At 39.9% G+C, this 15,565-nt stretch overlaps 1 protein-coding gene across 4 annotated transcripts in view; it reads left to right on the top strand.

Annotated features, from left to right (window-relative positions):
* The window catches only part of BDP1 (B double prime 1, subunit of RNA polymerase III transcription initiation factor IIIB), a 58,651-nt gene that overhangs the window by 28,592 nt on the left and 14,494 nt on the right, over window positions 1-15,565 (top strand). For 3 of the 4 annotated variants that reach the window (XM_068423326.1, XM_068423328.1, XM_068423329.1), the window contains exons 23-32: window positions 1,085-1,200; window positions 1,907-2,126; window positions 2,670-2,854; window positions 5,477-5,693; window positions 7,199-7,416; window positions 8,393-8,786; window positions 11,840-11,938; window positions 12,247-12,283; window positions 14,110-14,193; window positions 14,864-15,095. In XM_068423326.1, coding sequence (XP_068279427.1) covers window positions 1,085-1,200; window positions 1,907-2,126; window positions 2,670-2,854; window positions 5,477-5,693; window positions 7,199-7,416; window positions 8,393-8,786; window positions 11,840-11,938; window positions 12,247-12,283; window positions 14,110-14,193; window positions 14,864-15,095 — 1,802 coding nt within the window. The remainder of the gene's footprint in view (window positions 1-1,084; window positions 1,201-1,906; window positions 2,127-2,669; window positions 2,855-5,476; window positions 5,694-7,198; window positions 7,417-8,392; window positions 8,787-11,839; window positions 11,939-12,246; window positions 12,284-14,109; window positions 14,194-14,863; window positions 15,096-15,565) is intronic. The other variant, XM_068423327.1, reaches the window with a different exon arrangement.

Below are 15,565 nucleotides of genomic sequence, written 5' to 3' on the forward strand. Positions count from 1 at the left end.
TTTTAAAAAAAAAAAGTCTTATTAATTTGCTAAGTTTTGACTGGCTTCACTGCTACAGTGCCTGACACTCCTCTACTTTACATAGGTAAATTGAGTCATTCACTTACACTGTGTATCCCCACAGACACTTTACTAGGCACTGTAAAAGGTATTGAAATCCTCAAAAGCCATTATAGTATGATGAACTCTGTAATGATTTTGTGGGTTGCTCATGAATCATGTCATGGATGTAGGCATGGCTGTGTAGACTTGCCTTAGATCTCAAACATAGGTTAGCTTTGTAAGAGCGACTCATTTTTTGGAGTGGTTATAGCTGGTTTTGTTCTTGAACCTGTGTAGAGCTAACTTGGAGTACTGTGTGCTGCATTCCCAGGCAGGAGCATGAGTGCTCTGCATCTGTAATCTCCCTCTCAGTGCCACAGTGTCAGCTTACACCTAGGTGAGATAGTTGCTTGCAGTTCAGCTTTGGCTGTTCTAGACCTGTTCCTGTGGACCATGCACGTATATCTGCTCTGTGCTGTGCAAATCTGTAGAACCACAGCAGGTCTGATGCTCCTCTGTACTAAGAAACTGTCATAGACCTGGAGTGCTGAGGGATGTGTTTGAGTGGCTTCTTTGTGGAACCAGTGGAGCAAATACAGACATAAAACTAATAAGCCTTTCTGAACCTGAGGTTATGTTATAGCAGCTTGGGTGTGTCTGTGCTGTGCTCTGCAGTGTCCCATTTTCAAAGGTTTTTCCGTTTGCCAAAGTGTATTGTTTCCTTAGTGCTCCATGTAATAGAGAGTTGATTGAATGCTAAACAGAAAAGTGTTACCCATAATGCTTGGGTGCATATAGTATTTAAAAGCCTAACTCTAGGTAGCCCAGGACTGAGAAGGCTTCTGTTCCTGCTTGCCTATAAATTGAATTATGTGCTCAGATTACCTGCAGATTACGCTCAATAAATATAATTTGATTCTTTTCTTGATTCAGATTGGGAAAATAGCATAGAGATGAGTAGTTTATATTTTTTTTTATAAAGTACACATCTGTTTTAAAAACTTGTTTGATTCTCTTCATGCTTTTTTATTGCAAATTAAAGGGTGAAAATGAAGCTGCATTGTGTCAAGCAGATGTATTGAGCAAAGAGGAACAGGAACAGCAAGAGGTGCCTCAGGTGCCCTGTATTTCTGAAAACATATTGTGTGAACAAAGCAGGTAAGGTTAGAGTTTAGCAAAATTGGATTTGAAAAGCTTTCATTTGGGGCATAATGAGACACCTTTGCAAGTGTCAATTCTTTTGTCCTTGTCACCTGTCTTTCCCCAATGTTTAATTTTCATTGCCTACAGGCAGCTTCTTTCCATGTTTTCAGAGCACATTTTTAGTTGAGCTGAGCTACTTGTCATTATTTATCTGGTACATACTTGATTTGTATGAGGTCATAGCTCTTTCTGACCAAGCTTTTCTTTTATTTGGTTTGTATTTGCATATACGGTGATCATACATGTAACAGATACAAATTTTGCAAAATGTCAGAGATCTGTCTTTCATTGATCCCAGTGTGCTCTTCTATTTTACTGCTCTTTTTGTTAAAATAAGACCTTAAGCATGTATTAGACTGCAGATACTTTGTTGGTATGGTTAGCAACACAACTTTTTTCTTGATGTTAAAAATGCCTTGACAAAGAAATCTTGTTATTGCTGCTCACATGTTAACCATAAATGCCCAAAATGAGAAATATATCTTTGAAAAGATAATTTTCTTTATTTTAAAGAAAACAGTACAGCAGTCTCTAGCCCTCTTGTATAACTGTTGATTCAAAACTTAATGAATTCACAATTGCTTTTTCTCCCCTCCCAAACAAAGTCATGTGACATAATTTTTTGGGTTTCTTTTTTGTTTGTTTGCTTCAAATTCACTAGTGCTGAAAAATCCACTTCCCAAGAAGGCAAGCTGGGTGCTCTGAAAACAGGACAATTCATAAGAAGTGGATCTCCAAGAACTAGACCAAACCTAGAAAGAGCATATAGCAGAAAAGAATCTCCAGTGGCACAAAAACCTGCTGGTCCAGTTGAGGAAGAAGCAAATAAAGGAAAGAATGTGCCTGTGGCAGAGAAAACTGAGGAACCTCTTACCTCAGAAGTGAGAATTCTGTTCAGATATTTCTGGCTGTACCTTCTGATGCTTGGTTCTGCACCAGCTGTTTTTATGACATCTAAATAAGCTGTTTTAAATGTGTAAATTAATTTTGGACTAGTAAAGATTTACATTCTTGTTTAATAATTGCACCCTAATATGAGGTGGTCTTCTAAAATTCTGTTAATGACACGTTGATAATATACAGACTTATGTTAACAAATCTAAAGACTTAAACTTTGAAATTTCAGTCATGTTCATGATACATGAATAGTTACCTGCATGCTGTATTTCTGTTGCTGAGTTTCTTCTAAACACCTTGGTGGTTGCTCATGAAAAACTATATTGGTTATAGTATCTGGTTTTATTAGATAAATACCTTCTCTAAAGGAACAAGGAACAATGATGTGTGCCATAAACTACTTGAAAGTTCTTAAGCAAAGTTTTGTCTCAGGTTAATGTCTTAATGGTAACTTGCAATGCTTTATTTTACAGGTGATGTATTTTGTGCTAATATTGTTGTGGATTTTTTTTCTCCTCAAATCTAAGGATGACATGGAAGTATTGTTGTCTGTGGGGAATTTGGCCAAGAATGACAATCTAGACATAAAACGAAAAAGTATGAAGTCAGAAACACACTGTTCCTCTAAAAAATCACCTAACTGCCACAGCAAGGGAGAACAAGAACATCTATCTACAGATGCTCTAGGAAGCATTCAGGATACCATAGAAAGGTAAAGTTCCTAGTTGACAAGATAAAAAGCTCTCTAAAAACTTTGTGTATTTGTCCATTTTCATACAGCACTTTCTTTTTGAAGTGTAGGCTCTGAGCTGTACTAATTATTATATGCTACATGCTGTGAAGGTCACTAGGTGGCATCCGTAGGTAGTAGAAGAGGTTTTTTAACAGAATTTTTCTCAAAGCTATTTTCCTTTTCAGAAGGTATTTTGCAGGTAAGAATGGAAGTAAGTAATCAAGAGTTTAACTGTCTGAATTTCTCAGTAATACGTTCTTAGGGTACAGTGCACTATGAATGTGGACAGTTGCAAGGAAGACTGAGCAGTTCCATTTGCACTCACTTAAAATTGAGAAGTGGTAGGTAGAGTAACATAAAATGAGCTTGCTGTCTAAGATGTGTTCTGAGTCTCTTCGCTTTTTCTTTCCAAAAGGAGAAGTTCATGCAATGATGTGCAGCATCCTGGCTCTTTGGTAGAGGGGATGCTTTTTATGTATGTGCAATATGAGGCAGATAGTGCTATTTATGTTTAACAGTTCTGGGTTATGTTATAAGCTACCTTTTGCTCAATCTTGACTAATACAGAGCAACCTCAAATCAATTTACTTTTGCTGTTTTCTAGAATTAGCTTCTGGTTCCAGTCTGTCTCTGAGCCTCTGCTTAAAATCTCTTCCATAATTTACCTTGAAATCATATCCCAGAGCCTTTGTGCTAACAAGACAGAGCCTTACCCTACGGTCTTGTTGGCTTCTGTGATGGTGGAATTTCACAGAATGGTTGAGGTTGGAAGGGTCCTCTGGAGGTCATCTGGTCCAACCCCCCTGCTCAAGCAGCACCACCTAGAGCTGGTTGCCCAATACCATATCCAAATAGCTTTTGAATATTGCCAAGGATGGAGACTTCACAGTCTCTCTGGATAACCTGTGCCAGTGCTTGGTCACCCTCACAGTGAAATAGTATTTCCTGATGTTCAGAAGGAACCTTCCGTGTTTCATTTCGTGCCCACTGCCTCTGGTCCTGTCACTGAGCGCTGTTGGAAAGAGCCAAGCTCCATGCATCTTTACAGCTTCCCTTCAGATATTTATATACGTTAATGAGATTTGCCCACCCACTCCCACCAAGCCTTCTCTTTCTCCAGGCTGAATTATCGCCATTCTTTTCAACCTTTCATTGTAGGAGAGATGCTTCTGTCCCTTCACCTTTGATAGCCCTTTGCTGTACTCTATCCAGTCTGCCCATGTCTGTTGTGACCAGTTTGGGGTGCTCCACTATAGTCCTCCAGGTGTGACCTCACCAGCGCTGAATAGGGGGGAAGGATCGCCTCCCTCAACCTGCTGGCAACACTTCTAATGCAGCCAAGGATACCATTAGCTTTCTTTGCTGCAAGGGCGCATTGCCGGCTCGTGTTCATCTTTGTGTCCACCAGGATGCACAGGTCCTTTTCTGCAAAGCTTCTTTCCATCTGGGTGGCCCCCAGCATACACTCGTGCCTGGGGTTGTTCCTCCCCAGGTACAGAACTTTGCACTTCCCCTTGCTGAAGTTCATGAGGTTTGTGTCAGCCCATTTCTCCAGCCTGTCCAGGTCCTTCTGGTTGGCAGCATGATCCTCTGGTGTATCAGCCACTCCTCCCAGTTCTGCGTCATCTGTAAACTTGCTGTGGGTACACTCTGCCCCATCATCTGGATCATTAATGATGATGAACAGGATTGGAGACAGTATTCACCCACAGGGTACGCCCCTAGTTACTGGCCTCCAACTAGACTTTATGCTACTGATCACCCACCTCTGAGCCTGGCCATTCAACCAGTTTTCAGTGCACCTCCTTGTCTGCTCATCCAGCCCATACTTCATTAGCTTCCCTATGAGGATGTTAGGGGAGACAGTGTCTACCTTGACTTCAGTAAGGCTTCTAACACTATCTACTGCTCTCCCTTCATCCGTCAAGCCAGTCATTTCATCGTAAAGGGTTATTGAGTTGGTCAAGCATGACTTCCCCATTGTGAATCCATGCTGACTACTCCAAGTCACCTTCTTGGTTTTCATGTGTCTGGAAGTGGTTTCCAGGATTAGTTTTTCCATTACTTTGCCAGGGGCTGAGGTGAGGCTGACTGGCCTGTAGTTCCCTGGATCCTTCTTTTTGCCCTTTCCTGAGACATGAGTTTAAAAGGCCAAAATTTCTGTCTTACTGATCTGAATGTGCTTGAACAGATGTAAGAATTTAATCCTGTTCAAAGCAGCAGTACCTTGAGCACTGGAATTAACGAATGTAATGATCCTACAGTTGCTTAATTTTGGGGACCTGTGGTGGTATAGCTTAAACTTTCTCCTCTGTGTGACTCCTTAATGTTGTTTTCCTTCCAAAAGACTTTTCCAAAAGTAATCAGAAGGGTCCAGTACTGCAGAAAGGCAAAAATTATTTTCACAGTTTTTTTTGTTCCTTTAAGTTTATTTGTTTAGTTGGTGAAGTTTAAAAAAAAAAAACAAACAAAAAAACCCCAAAAATGCAGAACACTTAAGTTCATTTCTAGCTGGAAGTACTAAATACTTAATAGTAAGCCAAGCTTGTACAGTGTATTTTGTAGTTCGTGAGAAGTAAAAGCTGAAAAATATTTTTGTAGGTCCAATGATAAATTAAGTTCTGGAGAAGAAAGTAAACAGAGTGATACAAAACCTTTGCATCAAGTGAGAGAACCTCACTGGCACCCAAGGCCAAACCTAACAAGAGTTACTAGAAAAACAGATTATCCTGAAGAAGGTGAAAACAGAGAAGAGGACAACAGTGAGAACAGAAATGCAGAAGAGTGTTTGATGTTAGAACAAACAGGTGTATCAACAGTAAGTGTTGATCATGTGTTTTGAGCCAATTTATACCTCATTTTTTGTGTTTAAGTTCTTAGAACCGTAGATGGCACAGAAATCCAGTATATGGCTGGGAAAGATTCATATGATTTTTTTTTTTTTAAACTCAGTGTTGGAAATAATGCTAAATAAATGGATTTACAATCTAAAAACTGTGGAAATATTTAATGTACACAGTTGTCTTAAGATCTACAGTGTTTATGGTCAGAAGTCTGCATTATCATAAATACATGCTAACACTGTTATCAGTTAATTTCATGTCTGTTATTCATTTAACAATGGAAATTAAGGCAGTTATCTAACATCAGATACTACGTAGAATTCATATAAGTATACTTATAAGTTGAAATGTATGTGAACAAAGTTCAGACCTTCTGCTTAAATTCACTCAGTAGGCCTAACCTAGCCCAGACGAGTTCATTCTCTGTTTAAAGTTGTGATACCTGAATCAAGTTTATCTGTTGTTCCTTATTTTCTAGATGGATCACTAAAATCTTTCAGTTAACATATTATTTTAGCCAAGTAATAATTGACAGAACTGCACTTGCTGATGTTTATGTTCTGGGATATGTTTCTGTGTGTGTATTTTGAATAATATTTAAATGCTGTTCTGTAAACTAATGGTAGGGTTTTTTTGCTAGTTTGTTTCCAGGGCCGAAAAAAACATTTTTTTCTTCCCTCAAATTGTTCTTTAATTTAATAGGTGGTTTTAGAAAATGAGTCATCTTTCAGCTTCTGAAGAGTTGCTGCTCTTGATAAGTTGAGCATGGCCTTGGTCTATCAACTAGGGAACTGCTAGAGAGAGTCCAGTGCAGAGCCACGAAGATGATTAAGGGGGTGGAACATCTCCCTTATGAGGAGAGGCTGAGGGAGCTGGGTCTCTTTAGCTTAGAGAACAGGAGACTGAGGGGTGACCTCATTAATGTCTATAAATATGTAAAGGGCAAGTGTCATGAGGATGGAGCCAGGCTCTTCTCAGTGACATCCCTTGACAGGACAAGGGGCAACGGGTGCAAGCTGGAACACAGGAGGTTCCACATAAATATGAGGAAAAACGTCTTTACGGTGAGGGTGACTGAACACTGGAACAGGCTGCCCAGAGAGGTTGTGGAGTCTCCTTCTCTGGAGACATTCAAAACCCGCCTGGACGCGTTCCTGTGTGATATGGTCTAGTAATCCTGCTCCGGCAGGGGGATTGGACTAGATGATCTTTCAAGGTCCCTTCCAATCCCTAACATTCTGTGATTCTGTGAACTAGCAGTAGCACTGGGAACTCAGGCATCATAGATAATACCATCTAATGACACTTCTGCTATAGAGTCCAAAATTTTTAAAAATGGGGGAAAATGTACTAAGCTATCAGAGATGACAGTTGGCATGTTTTCAAGAACCTCAAACTTAGTTCTTTAAATCTTTTTGTCATGAAAACTAGGTAAAAATATTTGGCACTTAATACGGTAATAATTGTCTCCCCTGTTCAGCAGAAATCTAGTAACATAATGGAAGCTGCATCCTTCTCAGAGGCTACAAGAAAACACAATTTTACTGACTTTGTTGAAGAACCATCTTGCAAAAGAATCAGTCAGGATAGTAGACTCCAGTCTCCAGAGATCTCATCAGAGTGTGAGAGTCAAGTAGAACAAGAAGATGATTCTCAGCTTTCTATCTCTCAGGAAAAAAATCCAGACAATCTCGCAAGGTAAAACAACTGATTTTTGCTTTTAAGATCAACTGATAGGTTTTGGCTTTTGCTTTAAAAATGTAATTATTAGCTATAGTTCTGCAGTGTGTTATGTGAGTGCATGCAGGATGCCAGTCCTTGTGTCTTTCATCTGAACTCTACCAGATGCATGCAGATATCCCTATGTCTCTTACCCTGCCTGCACTCTCATAACACAAACAGAGCCAGCATTCCCATTGACCCATCCCAGGGTCCACCGTTTAGTTTCAACAGGAATTCCTGATCTTAAACAGGAGGACTTTAAAGTACCCATATTGGGGGCACAGGTATTGTGGGGTTAACCTAAATAGAAACTCTGTGCTGGAAGCATCCTTTACTGCTATTTCTTTCCCCTCCCCACCAGTTTACCAAGGAGGATGTTTTTAGGGGGAAGTTTGAAATTACTTCTGGTACCCAAAGTGGTCATGCCCATCATTTTGAGGAGGGAAACAGTAAGCAGCTGATTATTGAAGAGATTGCTGTCTGAGAAACTGCAGCAGATAACTAGTTATCATCTAACAGTTCTAGTTTCTAGACATTAGTTTGATCAACTAAAGTATCATAGTTTGGGGCTCCTAGTATAGCTTTAGCAAAGAGAACTGGAAATATTCCCATGACATAAAAAGCATGTGACTCTCACATCTGTCAAAATGAAAATTAATTCATCCTTTTCTAATCAAAGAGTTCCATAGCTTGTAAATTTAATTGTGCAGCTTTCCAACACTCTGAAACTGCTTAATACATGTTTACAATCAATACTTTGTGCATACATGAAGAAATTAGGATTTCTGATTAAATGACATGTGGATGCACTTTTGTCACTATACGTTAGGAAGTAAATAGATCACAATGATCTGCTTTTATTCATCGAGTTTGTTTTGATTTGTGGTACCACTTTTTCTGGAATGTCTTGGACTTCATTGGTTTTTAAACATGCTTTTGTTCTGTACTTTAGAAGGCAGTCCAGAAGGCCATCAAAACGGATGGTGCTGCCAAAACATGTCTTGGAGCTAAGAACTGCTGCTTCTTCTGCCTCTGAATGTGAGGCTGATTGCAGTGAGAAAGGGAATCGAAGGCAAGAAGTTAAACTGAGTGTAACTAGAGGCAAAAGTTTGAAATCTACACATAGAAAGAAATCTGGAAAGGAGCACATAAGTTCAAAGATAACCTTGGTGACCCTCCGGGCTTCTCAAGAGGAGGAGGAGGAAGAGGAGGCAGATGACTTTGAGCCTGATGATGAAGATGAATGCTTTGCACCAGAGGAAGTAAACAAAGCTCCAGTGTTTGTTCCTATAGGTCTTCGATCTCCAAAACCTGTTCCTGTTCAGATAGAGGAAACCATGGAGGAGGTATCATGTAGCTGGGTTCTGCATATGTACTTTTGTTTTCATTGTTGAAACAGCTTTTCTAATTGCATCTCTGAGTATTGGGTTTTATTCCAGTTTAGTTTAACTCGTTAAGAAAGGCGTTGAGAGTAGCAGTGTTGTTACTTGGCACATGTACATAGTTTTGAACAAAATACTACATCAGTCTAAGGTCCAGTTATGTTTACAAACTGTATAGAGCTCTGCAGGGTGCTCACCGGTTTGTTTATTGGGATTGAATGTAGGCACAGACTGCCATGCTTACTATGTGTTTTGAGGCCCAAGATGGAACAAATGAAGGATTTCAATTTTACATTTGAATGTTAGGGAATAAGGGAAATGTTTCTGTACGTGGTGTCCCCCTTGCCAAGAAACTTTTAACTGTGTGGTGGGCAGATGCTGACCAGCAGCCAGGCACACACACACAGCTGCTTGCTCACTCCCCTCTCCCATGGGACAAGGAGAAAGAAGGAAGGTAAGAAGACTTACAGATTGATATAAAGGCAGTTCAACAGGTAAAGCAAAAGCTGCATGTGAAAGTAAAGCAAAATAAGGAATTTATTCACTACTTCCCATCGGCAGGCCACTTCCTGGAAAGCATGGCCTGAGCCTCTGTAAGAGTTACTCTGGAAGACAAACACCATAACCACAAATGCCCTCCTCTTCCTTCTCCTTCCCCTGAGCTTTTATTGCTGAGCACGATATCATATATGATGTGGAATATCCCTTTGTTCGGTTTGGGTCAGCTGTCCCAGCTGTGTGCTCCCCTGACCTCTTTCCCACCACCAGCCTATTTGCTGGGGCAAAGAGTAGGAGCACAAAAGCTTTGACATTGTGCAAGCACTGTTCAGCAATAGCAAAGACACTGGCGTGTTATCAATACTGTGGTAGTCAGAAATCCAAAACAGCAGCATGTGGGCTGCTATGAAGAAAATGAACTTCATTCCAGCCATGCCCGTGGCAGGGAGGTTGGAACTAGATGATCTTTAAGGTCTTTTCCAACCCAAACCATTCTGTGATTCTATAATCTTGACCCTTTTTTTTCGTATCATTTGTGTCATGCTCAGGTCCTACACAATCCAGTACATCCTTATTAACCACAACTTCTCTTCTTATCCTTTGATATACATACATGGATATCCTTCCTTGGTCTGTGGGCCATCCCCTTAAAATGTCCATCAAATGTCCTTTGAGTTATTTAGTCCATGCCTTAGGCTCCATATATCATGTGGCTGCTCAGGAGAGGTGGCATGTTGTGTTGAGTTTTTGAGTACCAAAGCCAGCTCAGGTTGGTCACCACTGCACTTGCCTGGTTTCTTGTGAGGCTTGTTTTCCCTTAATTCATGTTGTTCTTGCTATAGTGCTTACTGTAGCATCCAACTCAGATAATAGGCTAAAAAAAGTTTAAATGTATATCCATTAACATCTCCAGCCCTTGTCCCTCTGGTTCAGGCTGTAGAGTTTGACATTGCAATGGACTCCACTCCTTGCCAATGCTTCAGTGTGGGTCCTCTATGGGCTGCAGTCCATTCAGGGATGTTCCTGCTATGTCTGGCATGGGCAGATCCATGGGCCTCAGTCCCTGCTGCTGTCAGTGAGAGCATCTACATCTTTGTCAACTTTTTTCAAAAGCTATATGTTTTGACTCTTCCAGGGACCATTTGTAGAGTTGGAAACTTTAAGCTTAGAGTGCAGACCTGTGTTTTCATTGTACTCTTACAGTCTCGAATTTTATTCTAGTCTAAGACTGTAGCCAGACTTGGTATCTAGTACAACCAGTCACTAGAGAGGAAATGGCATACTTTTTTGTCATCAGGGAACTGTGGAGGTTTGGGACTCTGTTTAAGGCCTTGAAAGGGGTTGTGCTCAAAGGTTTAGATATTTTTCTATTTTTTCCCCCTATCAATGTGACTTCTTCACTTTTTTTTTTGTCCCTTCTAGCCTGTCTTATCTCAGTGATATGTCTTCACAGCTCTTTTATTTTCTTTCTTTTCACTTCATTCCAAATCTGTTTATACACCCTGTTCCATTCATGCCTCAGATCTTCATCACTGCTTCTTTCCATGCACTCCAATTCTTTTTGCTTACTACTACTAGTCATCTTCCTCTCTTCTCCCATTGAAATCCTGCTTTTTTGTCTCCTGAATTAATCACACTGTTTCTTTCTCTGGGTAATACAGCAAGAGAATTTAAAGCTCAGTCAAAATGCCAAGGGAGACTCTAGAACAATAATGGACAGCAAAGTTGTTGCACAGAAAGTTTTGCTGAATCTCTTGATTTCAAAGATATGGAACATATTACGTGTGGGGGCGATGATCAGGTTTCCTGGTGTAACACACAGGAGGAGCCATGAGTACTAGTAAGGGATATGGTTAGATACCTGAGAACTCAGCTGGTGTCAAATTTAAACAGATCAGTGGAAAGTATCTGTAGAAATACAAGCCTTTGAAAGCTACTCAGATTGAGCAGTGTTTTTCATAAGAACATCACTGGAAATACTGTAACCTTTCCGCCAAATTTCAAGTCCTCATTTCTGAAAATGTCAAATGTCTGAAGTTCTCAGTGAAAAGATAGTGTTAAAGAAGAAGGAAAAAAAAATATAGGTAAAATGGTGGGGGAGTGTGTGTCTATGGGTGTGTGTATTCCCTAGTCTTACTTTGGAAAAAGGCTGAACTGTTTTTTCTTCCTGAAGACTTAAAAAGCAGAAAAAGTGTGAAAATTAACAAAACCCATTTGAGGTAAACAGCCACCATGAAAGGTCTCGCCACATAACTGAGTTTGATGAAGTAATAAGCAACTAGAAACAAGGTCTTAGGTTGTCTGATGCTTCCAGTTAGCTACAAGCAGCACTACCAGTTCTGCCTCCAGTTCATACAACTGCTGCCTTCTTAAATCGGAAGGTATGTAGACTTGATTTTTGGGAAGGATCTCACTAAATGTTCAAGATCTGTAAGTGTATGTGGTTTATAAGAATTTGCATTTGACAGATTTTCTTTTGGGACTGACAAACTGAAATACTTTTAAAATTATTTTTACAGCTGGAAATATCTTTGAATATACCAGATGTGCAGGTGGCTACTGATGTTCAAAGTCTCTCTCATGCATCTGTCCAGCAAGTGGTAAAAAGAGAGGAAAAAGTAAGCACCTCAACAGCTGTAAGAATGTTTTTTTGTTTGTTTGTTTTGTAGCACATACAAAGCTATGTGGACAGTGTCTGGTTGTCATGTCTGCTTATAACAGTATAGGTTAATAGACGCTTACCTGTCCCACACAGATAAGAGTTTTCCCATAGCTGTGTCCCTTTGTAAGTAAATATTGTTAGCCTTTAAAACACCCTTTCAAAGCTAGAGTAACCTATGGGCAGAGAATTTACCTGTAAGCATTAAATTAAAATTGTGGACTCATTTTATATAGAACTTTTATATTGTTTTTCTTTTTATTTAAGGAAACAACAGTACATGGAAATCCAGAAGTGGACAAAGGTAGATATGAAACAATCTTGTTCATATCTTTCCCGTTAACTTGCTACCAATATGTAGTTATTCTTGCTGGAAGTTTGGAGGTTTATATATCTTAGAAAATACCTGTGTAAGAGATACTGGATGCTTCTATGTTTTGGAGGAGATTTCTTTCTTACTGTTCTCTATCAAGCAGAGGGACGAAGCATTACAAGGTTCTGTTTCCCAGGGTCAGAATGTGCCTTTTGTGTATCCCGTCTATCACTTTCCCATGCTGTGGTTAGCTGTAATCATAGAATCGTTTTTGTTGGAAAAGACCTTCAAGATCATCAAGTCCCGCTATTCTCGCATTGTACCAGGAGAAGAGGAAACTTTGCAAGTACTTACTTGCAGCTTGCTTGACTGAGTGATGCAAAGAGTGGGCGGATTCATAGCTTTGTCATCTCTGTGGTCTCTAATATCCTAAACTGCTAAAATAGCATGTGTGACAGACTGTGATCACAGTCTTCCAGAAGCAAATATTCTTTCCGTGTGAGATATGTTACAAACTCTTATGGATCTATTAATTTTTACAATAGCTTTCACTTTTCAGTATAAATATATTCTCAATATGTCTTCATAGGAAGCACTGGAAATTGAGTGGGCTACTGTCTTAGTTGAAGGAAGGGAAGCCTACTTTTTTTCTTTTGATTTATTTCAGTACAGTAGCTTTGAAGGATGGAAGTGTTTCGTTGGATATGACCAGTGATAGGCAAAGGAATGTATTCTGGATATAGATTAGGAATCGGGAGTCTAAACTGAGATCAACACTATAGGTTGTATATTTCTGTGATTAAACTGTTACCTCTTTCTTTTCTATTTGTGGCGGGCTGACCTTGGCCGGCTGTGAGGTGCCCACCCACTTCTCCTCCTCAACAGGATGAGGGGAGAAAATGAAATGGAAGAGTTCCTGGGCTGAGATAAAGACAAGGAGATCACTTATCAAAGCAGACTCAACTTGAGGAAAAATAATTTAATCTATTGCCAAACAAAATAGAGTAGGATGGAGAGAAACAATGACAAAAACTAAAACACTTTTCCCTCCCTGACTTCTTCGGCTCAACTTCACACCTTCATTTCCCACTTTTCTGCCTCCTCTGCCCAAGTGGTACAGGGGGACAGGGAATGGGAGTTGCAGTCAGTTCCTAACATTTCATCTCTGCTGCTTCTTCTTCCTCACGCTCTTCCCCTGCTCCACTGTGGAGTCCTTCCTATAGGGTACAGTCCTTCAGGATAAGTTTGCTCCACCATGGGTCCTCTACAGGGTGCAGTTGCTTCAGGGAACGTCTATGCACTCCACCAGCATCTCCTCCACAGGTTGCAGGGAAATATCTGCTCCCATGCATGGAGCACCTCCTGTTCCCTCTCCTTCCTTACCAGCCTTGGTGTTTGCAGGGTTATTTCTGATGCTTTTTCCCCTTACTCTTCACTGCTGTGCAGCATTTTCCCCTTTCTTAAATATGTTTCCCAAAGGTGCCACTGTCTTGGCTGATAGACTCAGCTGTGTCCTGCGGTGAGTCAGTTGGAACCGGCTGTGTCCAGGGCAGCCCCCCTCCTGCCCATGCCTTGCCACCTGTACCCAGTACACTGTTAAAGGGAATAATGTTGCTTCTCAGTGTTTTTACAATAGTTTGAATTTAGTGGATGAGAATTGCTGTCTGTCAACAAGCATCTTGATCCATGAATGACAACAATTTAGAAAATATGTACTTCACTGTATTGTTGATAGTGTCAAATGCTTTTTGAATATGGGTAAGTGGATTTCTGGTTAATGTGCTTGTGACATTTAACGTGTGTGAACAACTTTGCAGGACTTAATGATGGAAGCACTGAAGCTGCCATGACTTTACTTGCAATGGGTGATCCAATGTTCCAGTTAAAAACGAGCACTGAAGGTATGATCTGATTTATGGGACAAAGTCATGGTTGTACTTTCTGGGTACACCTAAGGAGGGATGGAGCAGTGGCTGCAAACCTTTTCCACATGCTGCTGCATAGCAGGAGGTCCAGAGCAGAGTCTTTTATATTTTAAGTCTTACTGAATTGTAATGCATAGTGACACTAGGTAATGCAGGCTGGCTGGAAAAATTATGTCACTTTACTGGATACTGCCCACTGCATTACTGTGCTAGAAAGATGTTCCTGAGACCTGTTTTAGGAAGGACATGTTTGAATTAATCTGGTGACATAAATTGGACAAAAGAAAGGAATCGGGCTTATATGACTGTAATTATCAATATTCTTTTCAGGCCTTTAACCTGAAGCATAGCTTTTTCTGCCTAACTAGCTACAACCTGAAATTACCTGGGTTTAGTCTAGTTTTTTGTAGACTTTTATTTAGGATTTATTATCTGCTTTCATTGGTTGAGTGTTACTTTTTACATTCTTATATCAAAAGTGTGATTTTATGACTCCATTTAGCTGGGATTTGAATTTACATCTTTGGAGAATGCAGATGTTGTTAAATGAGGTTTGAAGTTGAACATCTACAAAATAGCTTTATGTACATGCCAAACCTGAGTCTTTTAAATTATGCTTTTCTATTCTGTTTATTGTTCTAACCAGAATGGACACATGTGTTACCTGCTCAAGATGAGTTGGACATGGCCAGTAGCCTTGTAACCCATGCTTACTCTGAACAAAATAGAACTCCTAGTCAGTATTCACTTTCTTCAGACACTTCTACCAAGGAATTGGTCCCTTCTCAGGATGGAAGCAACATTAATGTAGAGGATCAAAGCACTGGCACAAGAATAGGTGTTGAAGAATATTCTGAGAAAAATGCTACTGATACCAGGTTAAATCACTACTTCATTTTCTTTAAGAAGAGAGATCCTCTGACACTGCTTACTTCTGCTAGGTTCTTTCTGGCATTTTTATTGAATTGCAAGCAGTCTTGCTTTAGCAAAGATTTCTCAGTTTATGTAATTTGGTATGTAATCTGGAAAACCCCTCTTGTCTCTTTCTTACAACTTTGAGATGTTGGTATATAATTTTGGGGATATAGAACTTGTTCTTCACTCCTGAAGTTAAGCTTAGCCTGGTGGGGGAGAAAAGAATATTTGAACTTAGTTGATATGGATCACTGTTAATTACCAAGCTCATTTTCCAAAAGTACTTTACAGCTGATCAGGCCGAGGCAAATTGCTTAACTGTCACTGCTGCTCTGGGATGTAGATCAAAGACTTCGAGCAAAGAGATATCAAGGAACCAGTGGTTCTTCTATGTTTTTTAGTGCATTATGTTTTTTAGTGCATTATGTTTTTT

The sequence above is a fragment of the Nyctibius grandis genome, chromosome Z (genome assembly GCF_013368605.1).
Source record: "Nyctibius grandis isolate bNycGra1 chromosome Z, bNycGra1.pri, whole genome shotgun sequence".
NCBI classification, from domain to species: Eukaryota; Metazoa; Chordata; class Aves; order Nyctibiiformes; family Nyctibiidae; genus Nyctibius; species Nyctibius grandis.